At 47.6% G+C, this 17,124-nt stretch overlaps 1 protein-coding gene across 1 annotated transcript; it reads right to left on the bottom strand.

Moving 5' to 3' along the window:
* Positions 1 to 27: 27 nt before the first annotated feature.
* On the bottom strand, positions 28 to 12,931 carry LOC117495032 (nesprin-1-like; the record flags this gene model as incomplete). Its single annotated transcript, XM_034146095.1, has 15 exons — positions 12,920 to 12,931; positions 12,603 to 12,767; positions 11,058 to 11,225; positions 10,373 to 10,585; positions 8,545 to 8,571; positions 8,045 to 8,185; positions 5,929 to 6,089; positions 4,639 to 4,789; positions 3,792 to 4,019; positions 3,576 to 3,674; positions 3,265 to 3,452; positions 2,365 to 2,488; positions 1,314 to 1,480; positions 568 to 721; positions 28 to 324 (listed from the first exon to the last, which is right to left on the bottom strand). Coding segments are annotated over exons 1-15 (2,295 nt in total), but the record flags the coding sequence as incomplete, so codon positions are not given.
* Between the last annotated feature and the right edge of the window lie 4,193 nt (positions 12,932 to 17,124).

Below are 17,124 nucleotides of genomic sequence, written 5' to 3' on the forward strand. Positions count from 1 at the left end.
CAGGGTCTCCCTCAGGACCCCCCCACCCTCCAGGGTCTCCCTCAGGACCCCCCGCCCCTCCAGAGTCTCCCTCAGGCCCCTCAGGACCCCCCCTGCCTGGCTGTGTTTCTGCAGGAAGCTGTGCAGCCGCTGCAGGCTCTCTGTCTGCAGCTCGGCCGTCTGCAGAGCATCCAGCTGCGGCTGCAGACCCCCCGCGGCTCGGCTGCGGAGGAGCTGCGCCTCCCCGCCCTCTCCCCCACCCTCACAGCGCAGACACAGATGCTCCAGCTGCTCCTGCAGTCGCCGCATCTCCCCGCTCTGCTGCTGCAGCGCCGCATGGCTCTCCTGAGGGGAGAGAGGGGAGTTTAGAGTCTCTGAGCTCTAGGGAGAGCGCTATAAAAATCAGCAGAAGATGCTTATCATTTAAAAAAGTTATATATTGAAGTGTGTGTGTGTGTGTGTGTGTGTGTGTGTGTGTGTGTGTGTGTGTGTGTGTGTGTGTGTGTGTGTGTGTGTGTGTGTGTGTGTGTGTGTGTGTGTGTGTGTGTGTGTGTGTGTGTGTGTGTGTGTGTGTGTGTGTGTGTGTACCTTGCAGTGTGTGTGTGTGGGCTGCAGGTCTCTGATGTTGACAGCAGGAGCAGAGTGCAGTTTGCACAGCAGCGTCTCGCTCCTGGAGGAGAAGAGGAGCAGATCCTGGTCGAACTGATCCAGCAGAGAGAGGTGTGTCTGGAGAGCAGACACTCTGAGGAGGAGGAGGAGGGGGGGAGGAGGAGGAGGGGGGGGGAGGAGGAATAATAACAATACACTTTATTTATATAGCACCTTTGATGCTGGACGCAGCCCAAAGAGCTTTACAGAGTGTGACAGAACATGACAATAACACATGAGGAACATCATTACAAACAAGGTATAAACAAACAGAAAGAGTGAAATCACTGAACCATAAAACAATAAAACTATAAAACCATAAAACCATAAAACAATAAAACTATAAAACTATAAAACTATAAAACTATAAAACCATAAAACTATAAAACTATAAAACTATAAAACCATAAAACTATAAAACCATAAAACCATAAAACCATAAAACTATAAAACCATAAAACCATAAAACATGAACAGTGATTTTACTGCACAGGCTAAATGTGGTCTCTGTTGTGTTAGTTTAAATCCTGGCCGCAGCATTCTGAACTAATTGTAATTTCTTTATTGGTTAGTGAGAGAGACCAGTAAACAGAGACTTGCAATCATCTCCAGTGCTCTTGTGATGCACTCTATGCACTTCTAAAAGGGAAACATGGGAGGATCTGAGTGTGCTTGCAGGAGTTTACCTCTGAGGCAGGTTCTCCCTCTGCTCCTGCAGCCTCCTCTGCAGACTCTGTATCTCGCCCTGCAGCTGCTGCTCTCTCTCCTCTGACGCAGACACACTCAGAGACTGACCCAGCGTCTGCAGCTCAGAGAGAGGCGTCTGCAGGGAGAGCAGCTCCTCGTGCACACCCTGAGAGGAACACAGTATACTCTAATAATCATGACTTCAATCTGCAGCCCACAGTGCAAGAAAACACACACACGTTAACTCATAATAAAAAAAACAGACCTCAGTCACAATGCACTGAATTACACTTTACTTTAGAAAACAAAAGCGTATAACAGGGGTGTCAAACTCAATTTCATCACGGGCCACATCAGCATTATGGTTGCACTCAAAGGGCCGGTTGTAACTTTAAGACTATATCATTAATTAATATAACTTCATAATTAACTACGTCTGAAAGCAGAAGTCTAGAGCAAATAATTGCAAGTCTCTTCAGTAAGAATGTCACAATATGATTTTAAAAGAAAAGCCACATTCTGGAAAAACATTGATTGTGACATTTTGAAAAAGAGAAGGGACATTTTGAAAAAAAAATCTATTTATGAGAAAAAGGCTAATTCTAAGAAAAAAGGCATATTTGGACAAAAAAAGTCAAATTCTGAGAAAAAGTCAAATTTGAGATGCATTGTGGGACATGTCGTTTATGGGCAATGTGCTTCTGTAAAGTAGCATGTAACCATATAATAAACATATTATATTCTTTGCAAGCTCTTGTGGGGCCACATAAAATGAAGTCGCGGGCCGGATTTGGCCCCCGGGCCTTGAGTTTGACACCCCTGGCGTATAAGAACAAAACTGCAGCTTTCAGGATATCTTCTGCAGGGAAATAAATCAAACTGGAGCTCAAAGCAACCCCTGCAAAACTCACTGCTTTATGCTTCATGCTTTTCCTCACACATACATCTGTTTCTATTGGCTCTTGTTGGCATAAGTGGTGATTATGCATTTTAATGTGTGTGCAGGTTATTGAGGGCAGTCTGTGTTTCAGATGTGTTAATGCTGTGTACCTGCAGATCCTGTATCTCAGCGCGCAGCTTGGCTCTGTCCGCTGACAGCAGCTGGCTCTCAGGGTGAGACGCTGCCTCACTCCTCTCCAGACAGGAAGTCAGGTGAGAGCGCTGCTTCTCAAACCTGGAGACACAGAGAGGTTCATCAGACCCTCATCAGACCCTCATCAGGACCCTCAGACCCTCAGGACCTCATCAGACCCTCATCAGACCCTCATCAGACCCTCATCAGGACCTCACCAGGACCCTCATCAGACCCTCATCAGACCCTCATCGGGACCCTCATCAGACCCTCAGGACCCTCATCAGACCCTCATCAGACCCTCATCAGGACCCTCATCAGGACCCTCATCAGACCCTCAGGACCCTCATCAGACCCTCAGGACCTCATCAGACCCTCAGGACCCTCATCAGACCCTCAGGACCTCATCAGACCCTCATCAGACCCTCATCAGACCCTCAGGACCTCATCAGACCCTCATCAGACCCTCATCAGGACCCTCATCAGACCCTCATCAGACCCTCATCAGGACCCTCATCAGACCCTCAGGACCCTCATCAGACCCTCAGGACCCTCATCAGACCCTCAGGACCTCATCAGACCCTCATCAGACCCTCATCAGACCCCCATCAGGACCCTCATCAGACCCTCATCAGACCCTCATCAGGACCCTCATCAGACCCTCATCAGACCCTCAGGACCCTCATCAGACCCTCAGGACCCTCAGGACCTCATCAGACCCTCATCAGACCCTCATCAGACCCTCATCAGGACCCTCATCAGACCCTCATCAGACCCTCATCAGACCCTTAGGACCTCATCAGACCCTCAGACCCTCATCAGGACCCTCATCAGGCCCCTCATCAGACCCTCATCAGGCCCCTCATCAGGACCCTCACCTCCTCCACAGGGTCAGCAGCTCCTCCAGGTCCCTCTGAGAGTCTCTGGCCTCCTGCAGGCTCTCCTCGTATCTGACGTTCAGCTCCGTGACGCTCCTCTCTGCAGCCGGACGCTCCCTGAGCCTCCGAGCGGACGCCTGGAGGGAGAGGAGACCCCCCCGCAGAGCCTCCTGCTGCTGGAGCACCTCCTGCAGGAGAAACAACAAGAGAGAGTCACACACACCTCACACACACCTCCTGCTGCTGGAGCACCGCCTGCTGTAGAAAACAAAGTCACACAGTTTAATAACATGAGTAGGGGTCCCCCTTACCATGTGGTCCTGCAGGGCTCTGTAGGTCTCTGAGGAAGAGGAGCAGGACTTCAGAGGAAGATGCAGCTGTTTCTGCAGATCACTGAGAGAGGAGTCCATCTGGAGGGGGGGGGGGGGGGGGGGGGGGGGGGTGCAATGAGAAGATAGGAAATGCATTATTATTCATATTGTATCAGAGGTCTAAATGTAATATGGAGCCCCAGTGAGAGTGCGTACCTGCTGCAGGCTGCAGGTGAACCTCTGCAGGTAGGTGGCGCTCTCCTGCAGCGCCTCCTCCTGCTGCTGCACGCTCTCCTGCAGCTCCTCCCAGTACCGCCCGATCTGGGTCAGCCGGGCCTTGATGCGGGACCCCTCCCCCGAGGAGACGAACTGAGAGAGAGCCTGGGACCCCCCCTCCAGCTGAGAGGAGACCCCCCTCTGGGCCTGCAGCTCTGCAGACACAGCCTGTAGAGAATAATCATAGTTTTATATTTAGTGTTTGTTTTATAGAATATAGTGAATAATAATAACAGCTGATATGAAACATGCTGTAGACCCCCGGCCCCCAACCCCCCGGACCCCTGCTGGAGAGACGCTTCTGGAGTTTTATAAACAACCAAAAGAGCAATAACCCAACATTTGATATCAATTACTTATTTATATTTTATTTATATATATATATTTTTTTTTAATAAAATCACAATGTATGTTTTTCTTACCACTAATTTTATTATTTTTACCCGCTGTTATCTTTTATTTTCGTTTTTTGGAATTTGTAATTGTCAGTTTTTCTCTTTTATTATTTAGTTGTATTTAATTGTTTTTCTTTCTTCACTTGTGTTTGTTTAGATTACCTCTCAATTATTATTATTATTTATTTGATTATTTGTTATAATTCAACTGCATCTGAGTTTTATTGTATTTTATATGACAATGGAAAGACCTTTAGGAATATCAAAAGGTGTTTCCATTCCAGTGTAACCCTTGACCCCAGGCTTTACCCCTCAGGCCGGCTACAGCCTGCTAACACCAGTGGCTCTTTGAGTGAGAGTGATGCAGTTTGAACATCATCTCTGTGCGGTACCTTGACGGTGCTGATCTGCTCCTCCAGAGGCAGCGAGGAGGACTTCAGGACCTCCAGCTGCTTCTCCTTCTCAGAGATCCACAGAGAGAACGCCTCAAAGTCCTGAGAGAACTTCATCCAGAGGGTCTTCATCTGCTGCAGGGTCTGCACACTGAACACAGCAGGGGGCCGTTATCAGCAGGGGGACGTTATCACACTGAACACAGCAGGGGGTCGCTATCACACTGAACACAGCAGGGGGCCGTTATCAGCAGGGGGCCGTTATCACACTGAACACAGCAGGGGGTCGCTATCACACTGAACACAGCAGGGGGCCGTTATCAGCAGGGGGCCGTTATCACACTGAACACAGCAGGGGGTCGCTATCACACTGAACACAGCAGGGGGTCGCTATCACACTGAACACAGCAGGGGGTCGCTTTCACACTGAACACAGCAGGGGGTCGCTATCACACTGAACACAGCAGGGGGCCGTTATCACACTGAACACAGCAGGGGGTCGCTATCACACTGAACACAGCAGGGGGCCGTTATCACACTGAACACAGCAGGGGGGCCGTTATCACACTGAACACAGCCGGGGGCCGCTATCACACTGAACACAGCAGGGGGGGCGCTTTCACACTGAACACAGCAGGGGGCCGCTATCACACTGAACACAGCAGGGGGTCCGTTATCACACTGAACACAGCAGGGGGCCGCTATCACACTGAACACAGCAGGGGGCCGTTATCACACTGAACACAGCAGGGGGCCGCTATCACACTGAACACAGCAGGGGGCCGTTATCACACTGAACACAGCAGGGGGGCCGTTATCACACTGAACACAGCCGGGGGCCGCTATCACACTGAACACAGCAGGGGGGCGCTTTCACACTGAACACAGCAGGGGGCCGCTATCACACTGAACACAGCAGGGGGTCCGTTATCACACTGAACACAGCAGGGGGCCGCTATCACACTGAACACAGCAGGGGGCCGTTATCACACTGAACACAGCAGGGGGTCGCTATCACACTGAACACAGCAGGGGGCCGTTATCACACTGAACACAGCAGGGGGTCGCTATCACACTGAACACAGCAGGGGGCCGTTATCACACTGAACACAGCAGGGGGCCGTTATCACGCTGAACACAGCAGGGGGCCGCTATCACACTGAACACAGCAGGGGGCCGCTATCACACTGAACACAGCAGGGGGGCGCTATCACACTGAACACAGCAGGGGGCCGCTATCACACAGACACCATGATGAATATTAAATCATAATGTATAAAACCCTCTTACTCTTTGTTGAGTCCGGCCTCCACGCGGCCCACCTCCCCACTGAGGGTCCGGGCCTGCTCCAGCAGCAGGTCTCTGTTGTTGGGACCCAGCTGGATCTCTTTAGCTCTCTTCAGCAGAGTGTTCATGTGAGAGGCCTCAGCTGCACTCTGCTTCAGGAGCACCTGGTGGACAGGTACACAGCAGGGTTACCCTAATGCATGTCTACCTGATTCTCCCTGATGCTCAAGCTCGAGTTGTTTCTCCATATTGGACCGCTACGTACGGCAACCCAAGTGGGACATTTGACACAGCGGCAAAGAAGAAAAAAGCCCTGACCACTTTAATCTGAAGGAGAGAGATGAGTTATTGTTATCACAACGTCATTTCCCAATTATTTGAGAAGAAATCCTTTCAGTGGGTTAAGTGCATTCTTAGAATAAGTGAGACATGGATTTAACTTCTCACTGCTATCACAGTGGAGAACATAAGAAACTGTAAATATGCAATCATTTATGGCATTCGTAATTCATATCTAACTCTTAACTGTGAATGGTTTTCATTTATTTAACATTAGGAATGTTTTATTCTAGCCAAACTTTTTCTCTTGAGAGTCCTGGAAAAGGGAAAATGCTTTTCGTAAAAAAAGTTGATTCAAGAAGAAAGCTGTTATTAGATCAGTACGGACGTCAAATGTCCTGTTTGGGTTGTGGTAGAGATGACAAAAGTACACACATCCTTTACTCAAGTAGAAGTACAGATACTTCATGTTTAAAAATACTCTGGTGAAAGTAGAAGTACTGACTAAACTTCTTTACTCAAGTAAAAGTAAAGAGGGCTTTGAAATGTACTTCAGTAAAAAGTACCCATAACTAGCAGCTGTTTTAAAGAGTACCTGACCTCCCTTTATATTAATAGAACAATAATGTCATTGTTAGCTAATGAATGTTTCCATGCTGAACAACGGCAACATGACAACGTTTTCATTGGTCCCTCTTCTTTAGAGAAGACCAGGAAATGATGGATACACGGATCGTGTTCAAATCAATAGGCACGCAATGACTCTAAATAATAATGATCACGCCACCAAACACACATTCAAACTAAAGGAACCAGCCTGTTTGGGAAATGTGAGAAGTAGAAAGTACAGGTATTTGTGTTCAACATGTAAGAAGTAGAAAGTACAGGTGTTTGTGTTCAACATGTAAGAAGTAGAAAGTACAGGTATTTGGGTTCAACATGTAAGAAGTAGAAAGTACAGGTATTTGTGTTCAAAGTGTAAGAAGTAGAAAGTACAGGTATTTGTGTTCAACATGTAAGAAGTAGAAAGTACAGGTATTTGTGTTCAACATGTAAGAAGTAGAAAGTACAGGTACTTGTGTTCAAAATGTAAGAAGTAGAAAGTACAGGTATTTGTGTTCAACATGTAAGAAGTAGAAAGTACAGGTATTTGTGTTCAAAATGTAAGAAGTAGAAAGTACAGGTATTTGTGTTCAACATGTAAGAAGTAGAAAGTACAGGTATTTGTGTTCAAAATGTAAGAAGTAGAAAGTACAGGTATTTGTGTTCAACATGTAAGAAGTAGAAAGTACAGGTATTTGTGTTCAACATGTAAGAAGTAGAAAGTACAGGTATTTGTGTTCAACATGTAAGAAGTAGAAAGTACAGGTATTTGTGTTCAACATGTAAGAAGTAGAAAGTACAGGTATTTGTGTTCAAAATGTAAGAAGTAGAAAGTACAGGTATTTGTGTTCAAAATGTAAGAAGTAGAAAGTACAGGTATTTGTGTTCAACATGTAAGAAGTAGAAAGTACAGGTATTTGTGTTCAACATGTAAGAAGTAGAAAGTACAGGTATTTGGGTTCAAAATGTAAGAAGTCAAAGTAAAAAGTGGTCAGAAAAATAAGTAGTGGAGTAAAGTACTGATACCAGAAACATGTACTTAAGTACAGTGACAAAGTATTTGTACTCCAATACTTCCACCTCTGGGTTGCCGTACGTAGCTGTCCAATAGGAGGATCAACAGGTAGACACACCTGCAGGACCAGAGACTCACTTCCTGTCCCCTAACCCCAGAGACTCACTTCCTGTCCCCTAACCCCAGAGACTCACTTCCTGTCCCCTAACCCCAGAGACTCACCTGAGCCTGGTCCAGTTCTGCAGACAGGCTCTCTGGACTGCTGAAGGTCTGGTCCCGGTCCAATGAGGATCGAGCTCTCAGCAGGAAGTCCTGCACCGCCCCCTGCTGGCTGGTGAACTCCTGCCAGGCTGCAAGGGACACCTGAGAGGAGACAAGTGTCTTTATGGTCTTTAACCAGGGAAACAACACCTGAGTACAGTAACCTGTCTCACCTCCAGTCTCTCTCTCTCTACAGTAACCTGTCTCACCTCCAGACTCTCTCTCTCTACAGTAACCTGTCTCACCTCCAGACTCTCTCTCTCTACAGTAACCTGTCTCACCTCCAGTCTCTCTCTCTCTACAGTAACCTGTCTCACCTCCAGTCTCTCTCTCTCTACAGTAACCTGTCTCAACTCCAGACTCTCTCTCTCTACAGTAACCTGTCTCACCTCCAGTCTCTCTCTCTCTACAGTAACCTGTCTCACCTCCAGTCTCTCTCTCTCTACAGTAACCTGTCTCACCTCCAGACTCTCTTTCTCTACAGTAACCTGTCTCACCTCCAGTCTCTCTCTCTCTACAGTAACCTGTCTCACCTCCAGACTCTCTTTCTCTACAGTAACCTGTCTCACCTCCAGACTCTCTTTCTCTACAGTAACCTGTCTCACCTCCAGACTCTCTTTCTCTACAGTAACCTGTCTCACCTCCAGACTCTCTTTCTCTACAGTAACCTGTCTCACCTCCAGACTCTCTTTCTCTACAGTAACCTGTCTCACCTCCAGACTCTCTTTCTCTACAGTAACCTGTCTCACCTCCAGACTCTCTTTCTCTACAGTAACCTGTCTCACCTCCAGACTCTCTTTCTCTACAGTAACCTGTCTCACCTCCAGACTCTCTTTCTCTACAGTAACCTGTCTCACCTCCAGTCTCTCTCTCTCTACAGTAACCTGTCTCACCTCCAGACTCTCTTTCTCTACAGTAACCTGTCTCACCTCCAGACTCTCTCTCTCTACAGTAACCTGTCTCACCTCCAGACTCTCTTTCTCTACAGTAACCTGTCTCACCTCCAGTCTCTCTCTCTCTACAGTAACCTGTCTCACCTCCAGTCTCTCTCTCTCTCTCAGTATGAACCTGTCTCACCTCCAGTCTCTCTCTCTACAGTAACCCGTCTCACCTCCAGTCTCTCTTTCGCTACAGTAACCTGTCTCACCTCCAGTCTCTCTCTCTCTCTCAGTATGAACCTGTCTCACCTCCAGACTCTCTCTCTCTACAGTAACCTGTCTCACCTCCAGTCTCTCTTTCTCTACAGTAACCTGTCTCACCTCCAGTCTCTCTCTCTCTCTCAGTATGAACCTGTCTCACCTCCAGTCTCTCTCTCTCTACAGTAACCTGTCTCACCTCCAGTCTCTCTTTCTCTACAGTAACCTGTCTCACCTCCAGTCTCTCTCTCTCTACAGTAACCTGTCTCACCTCCAGTCTCTCTCTCTCTCTCAGTATGAACCTGTCTCAACTCCAGTCTCTCTCTCTCTACAGTAACCTGTCTCACCTCCAGACTCTCTCTCTCAGTATGAACCTGTCTCACCTCCAGACTCTCTCTCTCTCTCAGTATGAACCTGTCTCACCTCCAGTCTCTCTCTCTCTACAGTAAACTGTCTCACCTCCAGTCTCTCTCTCTCTACAGTAACCTGTCTCACCTCCAGACTCTCTCTCTCTACAGTAACCTGTCTCACCTCCAGTCTCTCTCTCTCTCTCAGTATGAACCTGTCTCACCTCCAGTCTCTCTCTCTCTACAGTAACCTGTCTCACCTCCAGTCTCTCTCTCTCTACAGTAACCTGTCTCACCTCCAGTCTCTCTCTCTCTCTCAGTATGAACCTGTCTCAACTCCAGTCTCTCTCTCTCTACAGTAACCTGTCTCACCTCCAGTCTCTCTCGCTCTCTCAGTATGAACCTGTCTCAACTCCAGTCTCTCTCTCTCTACAGTAACCTGTCTCACCTCCAGTCTCTCTCTCTCTGTATGAACCTGTCTCACCTCCAGTCTCTCTCTCTGTATGAACCTGTCTCACCTCCAGTCTCTCTCTCTCTACAGTAACATGTCTCACCTCCAGTCTCTCTCTCTCTACAGTAACCTGTCTCACCTCCAGACTCTCTCTCTCTCTCAGTATGAACCTGTCTCACCTCCAGACTCTCTCTCTCTTCAGTAACCTGTCTCACCACCAGACTCTCTCTCTCTGTATGAACCTGTCTCACCTCCAGACTCTCTCTCTCTACAGTAACCTGTCTCACCTCCAGACTCTCTCTCTGTATGAACTTGTCTCACCTCCAGACTCTCTCTCTGTATGAACTTGTCTCACCTCCAGACTCTCTTTCTCTACAGTAACCTGTCTCACCTCCAGACTCTGCTCCTGGGAGTCAGTGTTCTGCTCCATCTTGCTGACGGTGGTCTCCAGGAGGTGCAGGTCTGTCTGCAGCGCCCCCCCCACGCCCTCCTCCCCCTGTAGGGTCTGTCCTCTGAGGATCAGCTGCTGCACCTCCTTCCTCTTCATCCTGAGGCGCTTCAGCAGCTGCTGCAGGGGACACATTCACACTGTTAATGCACTGAGATAAATATTTACATTAACCTTTTAATGTGATACGTCCTCAAATTATAATACATTATATAATATAATTGTTGTTTTTAAATCGCAAGTTCAATTTTATTCATTTTATGAAATCACAAGTAAATATTTTGAGATTTTTCAGAATGTTTAGTTTTTCATCATTTGTAACCATTTTGTAATTTTCTCTTTTTTTCATAATTACAGGATCATTTTCTCAACTTGTTTTGCAAATTAAATGTTAATTTTGTTTGCATTTTCAAGACAAACAACTTTTACTGAGTCTTCATCACTTGTTTTTCTCAAATATAACATAAAGAAATTACACAAAAGTGCTCCTTTTTGCATCCGTGTCATTTACCAAAGCTAGGCCACACCCTCTTAAATATGGAACTGCTGAATAAAGAGCCATCAGTTTGTAATAGAAGGTGTTTCTGAGCACCTGGTGGCTGAGCAGCTGCTGCTGGGCCTCCCTCACAGACGGGCAGTCGAGGATCCTGGAGACCTCGCTCTGAGCTTCTCTCTGACCCAGAACCAGGTCCTCTAGCAGGGTCTGGACCTCCTCTCTGAATTGAGCACAGTCTCCCAGCGCCAGCAACATCTTCTCCGCCTGCAGGGGGACAGAGAGGACAGAGAGGGGACACAGAGGGGACAGAGAGGGGACAGAGAGGGGACACATAGGGGACAGAGAGGGGACACAGAGGGGACAGAGAGGGGACACAGAGGGGACAGAGAGGGGACAGAGAGGGGACAGAGAGGGGACAGAGAGGGGACACAGAGGGGACAGAGAGGGGACACAGAGGGGACAGAGAGGGGACACAGAGGGGACAGAGAGGGGACAGAGAGGGGACAGAGAGGGGATACATAGGGGACAGAGAGGGGACAGAGAGGGGACACAGAGGGGACAGAGAGGGGACACAGAGGGGACAGAGAGGGGACAGAGAGGGGACAGAGAGGGGACAGAGAGGGGACAGAGAGGGGACACAGAGGGGACAGAGAGGGGACAGAGAGGGGACAGAGAGGGGACAGAGAGGGGACAGAGAGGGGACACAGAGGGGACAGAGAGGGGACACAGAGGGGACAGAGAGGGGACACAGAGGGGACACAGAGGGGACAGAGAGGGGACAGAGAGGGGACAGAGAGGGGACACAGAGGGGACACAGAGGGGACACAGAGGGACAGAGAGGGGACACAGAGGGGACAGAGAGGGGGGACAGAGGGGACAGAGAGGGGACAGAGAGGGGACACAGAGGGGACACAGAGGGGACAGAGAGGGGACACAGAGGGGACACAGAGGGGACAGAGAGGGGACAGAGAGGGGACACAGAGGGGACAGAGAGGGGACACAGAGGGGACAGAGAGGGGACACAGAGGGGACACAGAGGGGACAGAGAGGGGACAGAGAGGGGACAGAGAGGGGACACAGAGGGGACACAGAGGGGACACAGAGGGGACAGAGAGGGGACACAGAGGGGACAGAGAGGGGGGACAGAGGGGACAGAGAGGGGACAGAGAGGGGACACAGAGGGGACACAGAGGGGACAGAGAGGGGACACAGAGGGGACACAGAGGGGACAGAGAGGGGACAGAGAGGGGACACAGAGGGGACAGAGAGGGGACAGAGAGGGGACACAGAGGGGACACAGAGGGGACAGAGAGGGGACACAGAGGGGACACAGAGGGGACACAGAGGGGACAGAGAGGGGACACAGAGGGGACGTTTAGAGTCAGAGGTTTTATCATCCTATACACAGAGCTACAGTCTTCTGACCTGAGCTCCTCCAACAATGCAATCATAAAATACAACAATACAAAATAAAAAGTAGTGCAAGAAGATGATATGTACAAGAACAGAATATGAAATTAAATAATGTACATTAAGACAAAATTAAATATGATTATGAAGAGGACGGACAGGAAGCAGCTGTGCAGGAGAGACTCCCAGAGACTATAAGATGTGAGTGACTTTAATAACTGAGAGTCTCACCTCCAGCAGAGACGCCAGCAGAGCCTTAAAGTCCGAGCAGAGTTTGTTCAGAGCGTCTCCGTTCCTCTGAGCGTCTCCGTCTGCAGAAACCTCCGTCAGAGCGGCCATCCGGGCCTTCAGCCAGGAGAGGTTCCCCTCCTGCAGCGCAGCCTCCGCCCGAAGCTCCTAAATACAAACAAACATTATTACTTTTTTTGCATAGTTTTGACCTATTTTTCTGAATTTTGATTTTTTTCTCATAATTCTGACCTTTTTTATACTTTTTTCTCAGAATTCTTTTTTTCTCAGAGTTTTTACATTTTTCTCAGAATTCTGACTTTTTTCAACATTTTACGATTTTCAATATGAATAAAAAAACACCATGTTATAACTGTTCCCTTCTTTATGGAACTACACATGATTTTGCAGCCTGAAATAAATACATTTCCTTGTATTTCTAAATAATTGATTACATATTGCTGTGGTTATTATCCTCAAAATGCGAGACTAAAACCACCAGACTCGACTTCCGGTCTGAGCGGAGCCATGTGAGGTCGCATTTCTCGAGCTCCTCGCCAGAATCAGAATATTTATATTAGACAACTACCCTCTACACTATATTCAAGTAACTTTAATCTAAGCTGTTCTTCTTTGCCTCCGCCCAACAGTTTCATTTGAACTATGTCGTCTTCCTCTCGCAAAAAGGCGTCTGCTGCGCCAGATCCGAAAGCTAATAGTGCTAGCCCGGCTAAAGGTGCTGGGGCAGGGCCCCTAGCCGCTAGCGCAGCACGAGGCGATGAGACCGCCATTCTACAGGCCATTCAATCTCTCAGAGAGGACCTGCTGAAGAAAATTGATGACAACGCCGAGATGCAGTCTAAAGAATTACGACGTGAAATAAGCCAACTGAGGGACGAGCTGAGATCCGCCGTTGACCGCGTCAGCAGCCGCACCAAGTCTTTGGAGGACCGGGTCGAGAACCTGGATACTGCCGCTAATGATCACTCGGACCTCATTACCACTCTCGAACGAGACGTGCAGCAGCTAAAAAAGGACATGAAAATCTTCTCTGACAGGAGTGAGGACCTGGAGGCGCGGTCTAGGAGGTGCAACCTCCACATCACCGGGATACAAGAAAAACGGGAGGCAGGGAAGAACCCAACTGACTTTGTAGCTAAACTACTCCAGGAAACGCTGGGCTTAGAAAAAGAGCCACTACTAGACAGATGCCATCGCACCCTACGGGAACGGCCCCAGGAGGACCAGCCACCCCGCGCCTTTGTGGTGAGGTTTCACTATTACCGGGAGAAGGAAGCGATCCTCCGCAAGGCAGCCACGGCCACAGATCCGAGAACGTCACACGGAGACAGGATCAGAGTATTCCCCGACTACACCCAAGCAGTCGCGAAGCAGAGAGCCGCCTTCAGGGATGTGAAAGGCATGCTAAGAGGCTGTGATGGTGTCAAGTACGGACTGTGGTATCCCTCAGTTTTGCAACTTAAAAATGATTTATCTATTTCTCTAATATATCATATTTCAATGACTTGCATTTAGACTCTTATTGCACTATTTCACTTTTTAAAACTATTTTCTTCTTGTATTTACTCTTTACTTGCACTATATTTTTCTGTTTATCTGTGTTTTGTGTTGCTCTGTTGGAGAAGCCTGTGACACAAGATTTTCATCGGCATAACTACACTGTAGCTATGTTCGGGGGCTCAGAGGCATGACAGGGGGGGCGCGAGAGACCAGGAGGAAAAATGGTTTTGAAAAAAAAAAAGAAAAAACATAATTTGAAAGATTATTGATTCTAAAATAATATGCTACAGTACAAGTACGTCTGGGTCTCTGTGTTTCATTCAAGCTCGGCTCTGTGTGTGTGTGGAACGAGCCATTTTGTGTGCGTGCACGAGAGAGAGAGAGAGAGAGAGAGAGAGCGCACCGGTACCGGAGATCGCTGTTGTTAGCTTCTGGTGCACACGTTTATATGATCATTATAGTTATAAAAAAATAAGAGAATAAATGAAAAACAGCTTTGAAATGCTATATGACAGTAAAACAAGAATACAGTTTGAAAGGGTGATTTGGAAAATATCCATAAAGAAAAAGTAAATCTGTTTACAGTTCTGTTTCAAATGGGTGTTGAGAGATGTATCCATAGATCTCTTCATGTTGCTCTCAAAGTGCACCAGATTGATGCTTTTAACTTCAATATTTAAAAAAAAAACCTTCCCGGGGGAGCATGGCCCTGGACCCCCCTGGAGGAGGTGAGGACCCCCCCCCCCACTTATAAAAATAGCACTTTACCCCTGCTTACACCTATATGCCATGAGCTAATTATCGAGCCTTCATTGTAACTGTCGCGGGTACACTGTGTGTGTGTGTGTGTGTGTGTGTGTGTGTGTGTGTGTGTGTGTGTGTGTGTGTGTGTGTGTGTGTGTGTGTGTGTGTGTGTGTGTGTGTGTGTGTGTGTGTGTGTGTGTGTGTGTGTGTGTGTGTGTGTGTGTGTGTGTGTGTAACATTTCACATAGTGTCTGTCTGTCCTGATGTAGCTCACCGTGATGGAGGTCTTCACCTGGCCGTACTTCTTGGGGTCGCTGGCTCTGTTCCTCAGCAGCCTCAGCTGACTCTCTTTAGAGATCAGCCAGCAGGACAGCTCTGCGTACCTGAACGCACCACAACATATCAGATCAAACCCAGCAGGACAGCTCTGCGTACCTGAACGCACCACAACATATCAGATCAAACCCAGCAGGACTGCAGGAAACTTAATGAATCATCAATATCCAAAGCCCGAGCATACAACACAAATAGAGACAATTAGCATTTGAATAATTAATACAACTTAAAACTATACATCTGCACAAAACATCTTAAAGGGGACCTATCATGCAAAATGCACTTGTGTACGTCTTTTATACATGAATATGTGTCCCCGGTGTTCCAGGGAACTCACCAAGTGTCAGAAAACACAACCCTCTCTATTTTCCTCCATACCCAAATCTCTAAAAAAGGGGCTGCAACGGATCTGATAAAAACTGATCCAGATTTGAACACTGTCCTGACGTCAGGACGGTGGCGCTACGGCTATTGGGCCAACTCCACCAATCAGGAGGAGACAGCCACGGCCATTGCCATTCGAAAGCGCTGGAGACGCTGTAGTACATATGCCAGGCCTGTAGGTGGCGCTGTAGTCTGCCACAAAAGCAGCGAAGAAGACTTGGTTGCCATGGTTACCCTTCTGTTTATTCTCCGTTGTGGCTTTCTTTCTCCCTCCCCGAGGCAAGCGTTTGCTCCCGCTGCTTTAATTCAATGCAATCCCTCCCCGTCGAGGCAAGCACTGTAATTCTCTCCGGTTAGTCCACCAGCAGATGACAAACACCCACCTCTCCGCCTCTTCCAAGGAACGAGGGGACCGTGCGGCAGAGTTTCAGTTTTCTTTCGCCGGTCAAGATGTCCGTTAAAGTTTAAATCTTCCGGACAAAATTAGAAAAGTGCCGGTCAAAGGTCTTCTTTGTTATTTATTGAGCTTTAAAACAAATGAATAACAACTCTATATAATAAAACACGGAGATCTCTTTTTCTCCCCCTCTTCTGACAGCCCAGCAGCTGATCAGAGCACATCTCCCCTCTCCTGCAGGGGGTCAGCAGAATCAGACCCGTAGACAGCAAACAGCACATAGAGCGAAATGAGGCATGGCTAAAATGCATGATCTGTTTGGTATTTTGAAAACAGAAACGTATAAATATACCTTATATAGGTATGGTCCTACAATATATCATTTAAATATAGCATGATAGGTCCACTTTAAGATTTGTTTAAGTGTTCTCCTTCTGCGCTCGTTGCAGCCTCATCTGTATTTACATATGTTTTTAACTACCTTCTATCTCCTTTATGAACTTTATCTTTCCCTATCTTGTTTTATTCATCTATGTATTGTATTACTCTTCTAAACTTTTGCATTTTGTCTCTACAAATTCCCAGAATAAAGGATTTCTGATCCTGATCTGAGCACTAAACTAAGGGGAAACTGTTGGGAACATCCTGAATGTCCTCCTCCAACATGAGAGTGACATGCTAACAAAGGTATCCCAACTGTAGCTGTGTACATGACAGGATGTATGATTACCTCGAAGAGCATCAGGACTGTTTGAGGCATATGATAGCTATGTGATTAACATGATGATTCAGCCTCTATGGAGATAGACATATGACAAGCATGCTCATTTCTGACGTGGAGCTAATCTGAAGTAAACATTGAATACTGCTTTCTATTCCTCCATCTTGTGACTGTGTAACTCCCTCTCTTGGATATTAGCATGTGAAGGACACTGTTCAGGAACTAGTTGATGCTCTGTATGTGATGACTACTTCCATTCTGGAGAGGATCACAGATACATGGTTCCTGAGATTGAAGCTCAAGCTGGGGACGAGTGAGAGTGTTCTAACAGAAACTTAAGACTCTGAACCAAAACATGCCCAGCTGTTTCTTTGGCTGCACAATAACAACCATGCAGGGGCGCACCTTGCAAACAGGCAAGG

The sequence above is a fragment of the Trematomus bernacchii genome, unplaced genomic scaffold, assembly GCF_902827165.1.
Source record: "Trematomus bernacchii unplaced genomic scaffold, fTreBer1.1, whole genome shotgun sequence".
In the NCBI taxonomy this organism is placed as follows: Eukaryota; Metazoa; Chordata; class Actinopteri; order Perciformes; family Nototheniidae; genus Trematomus; species Trematomus bernacchii.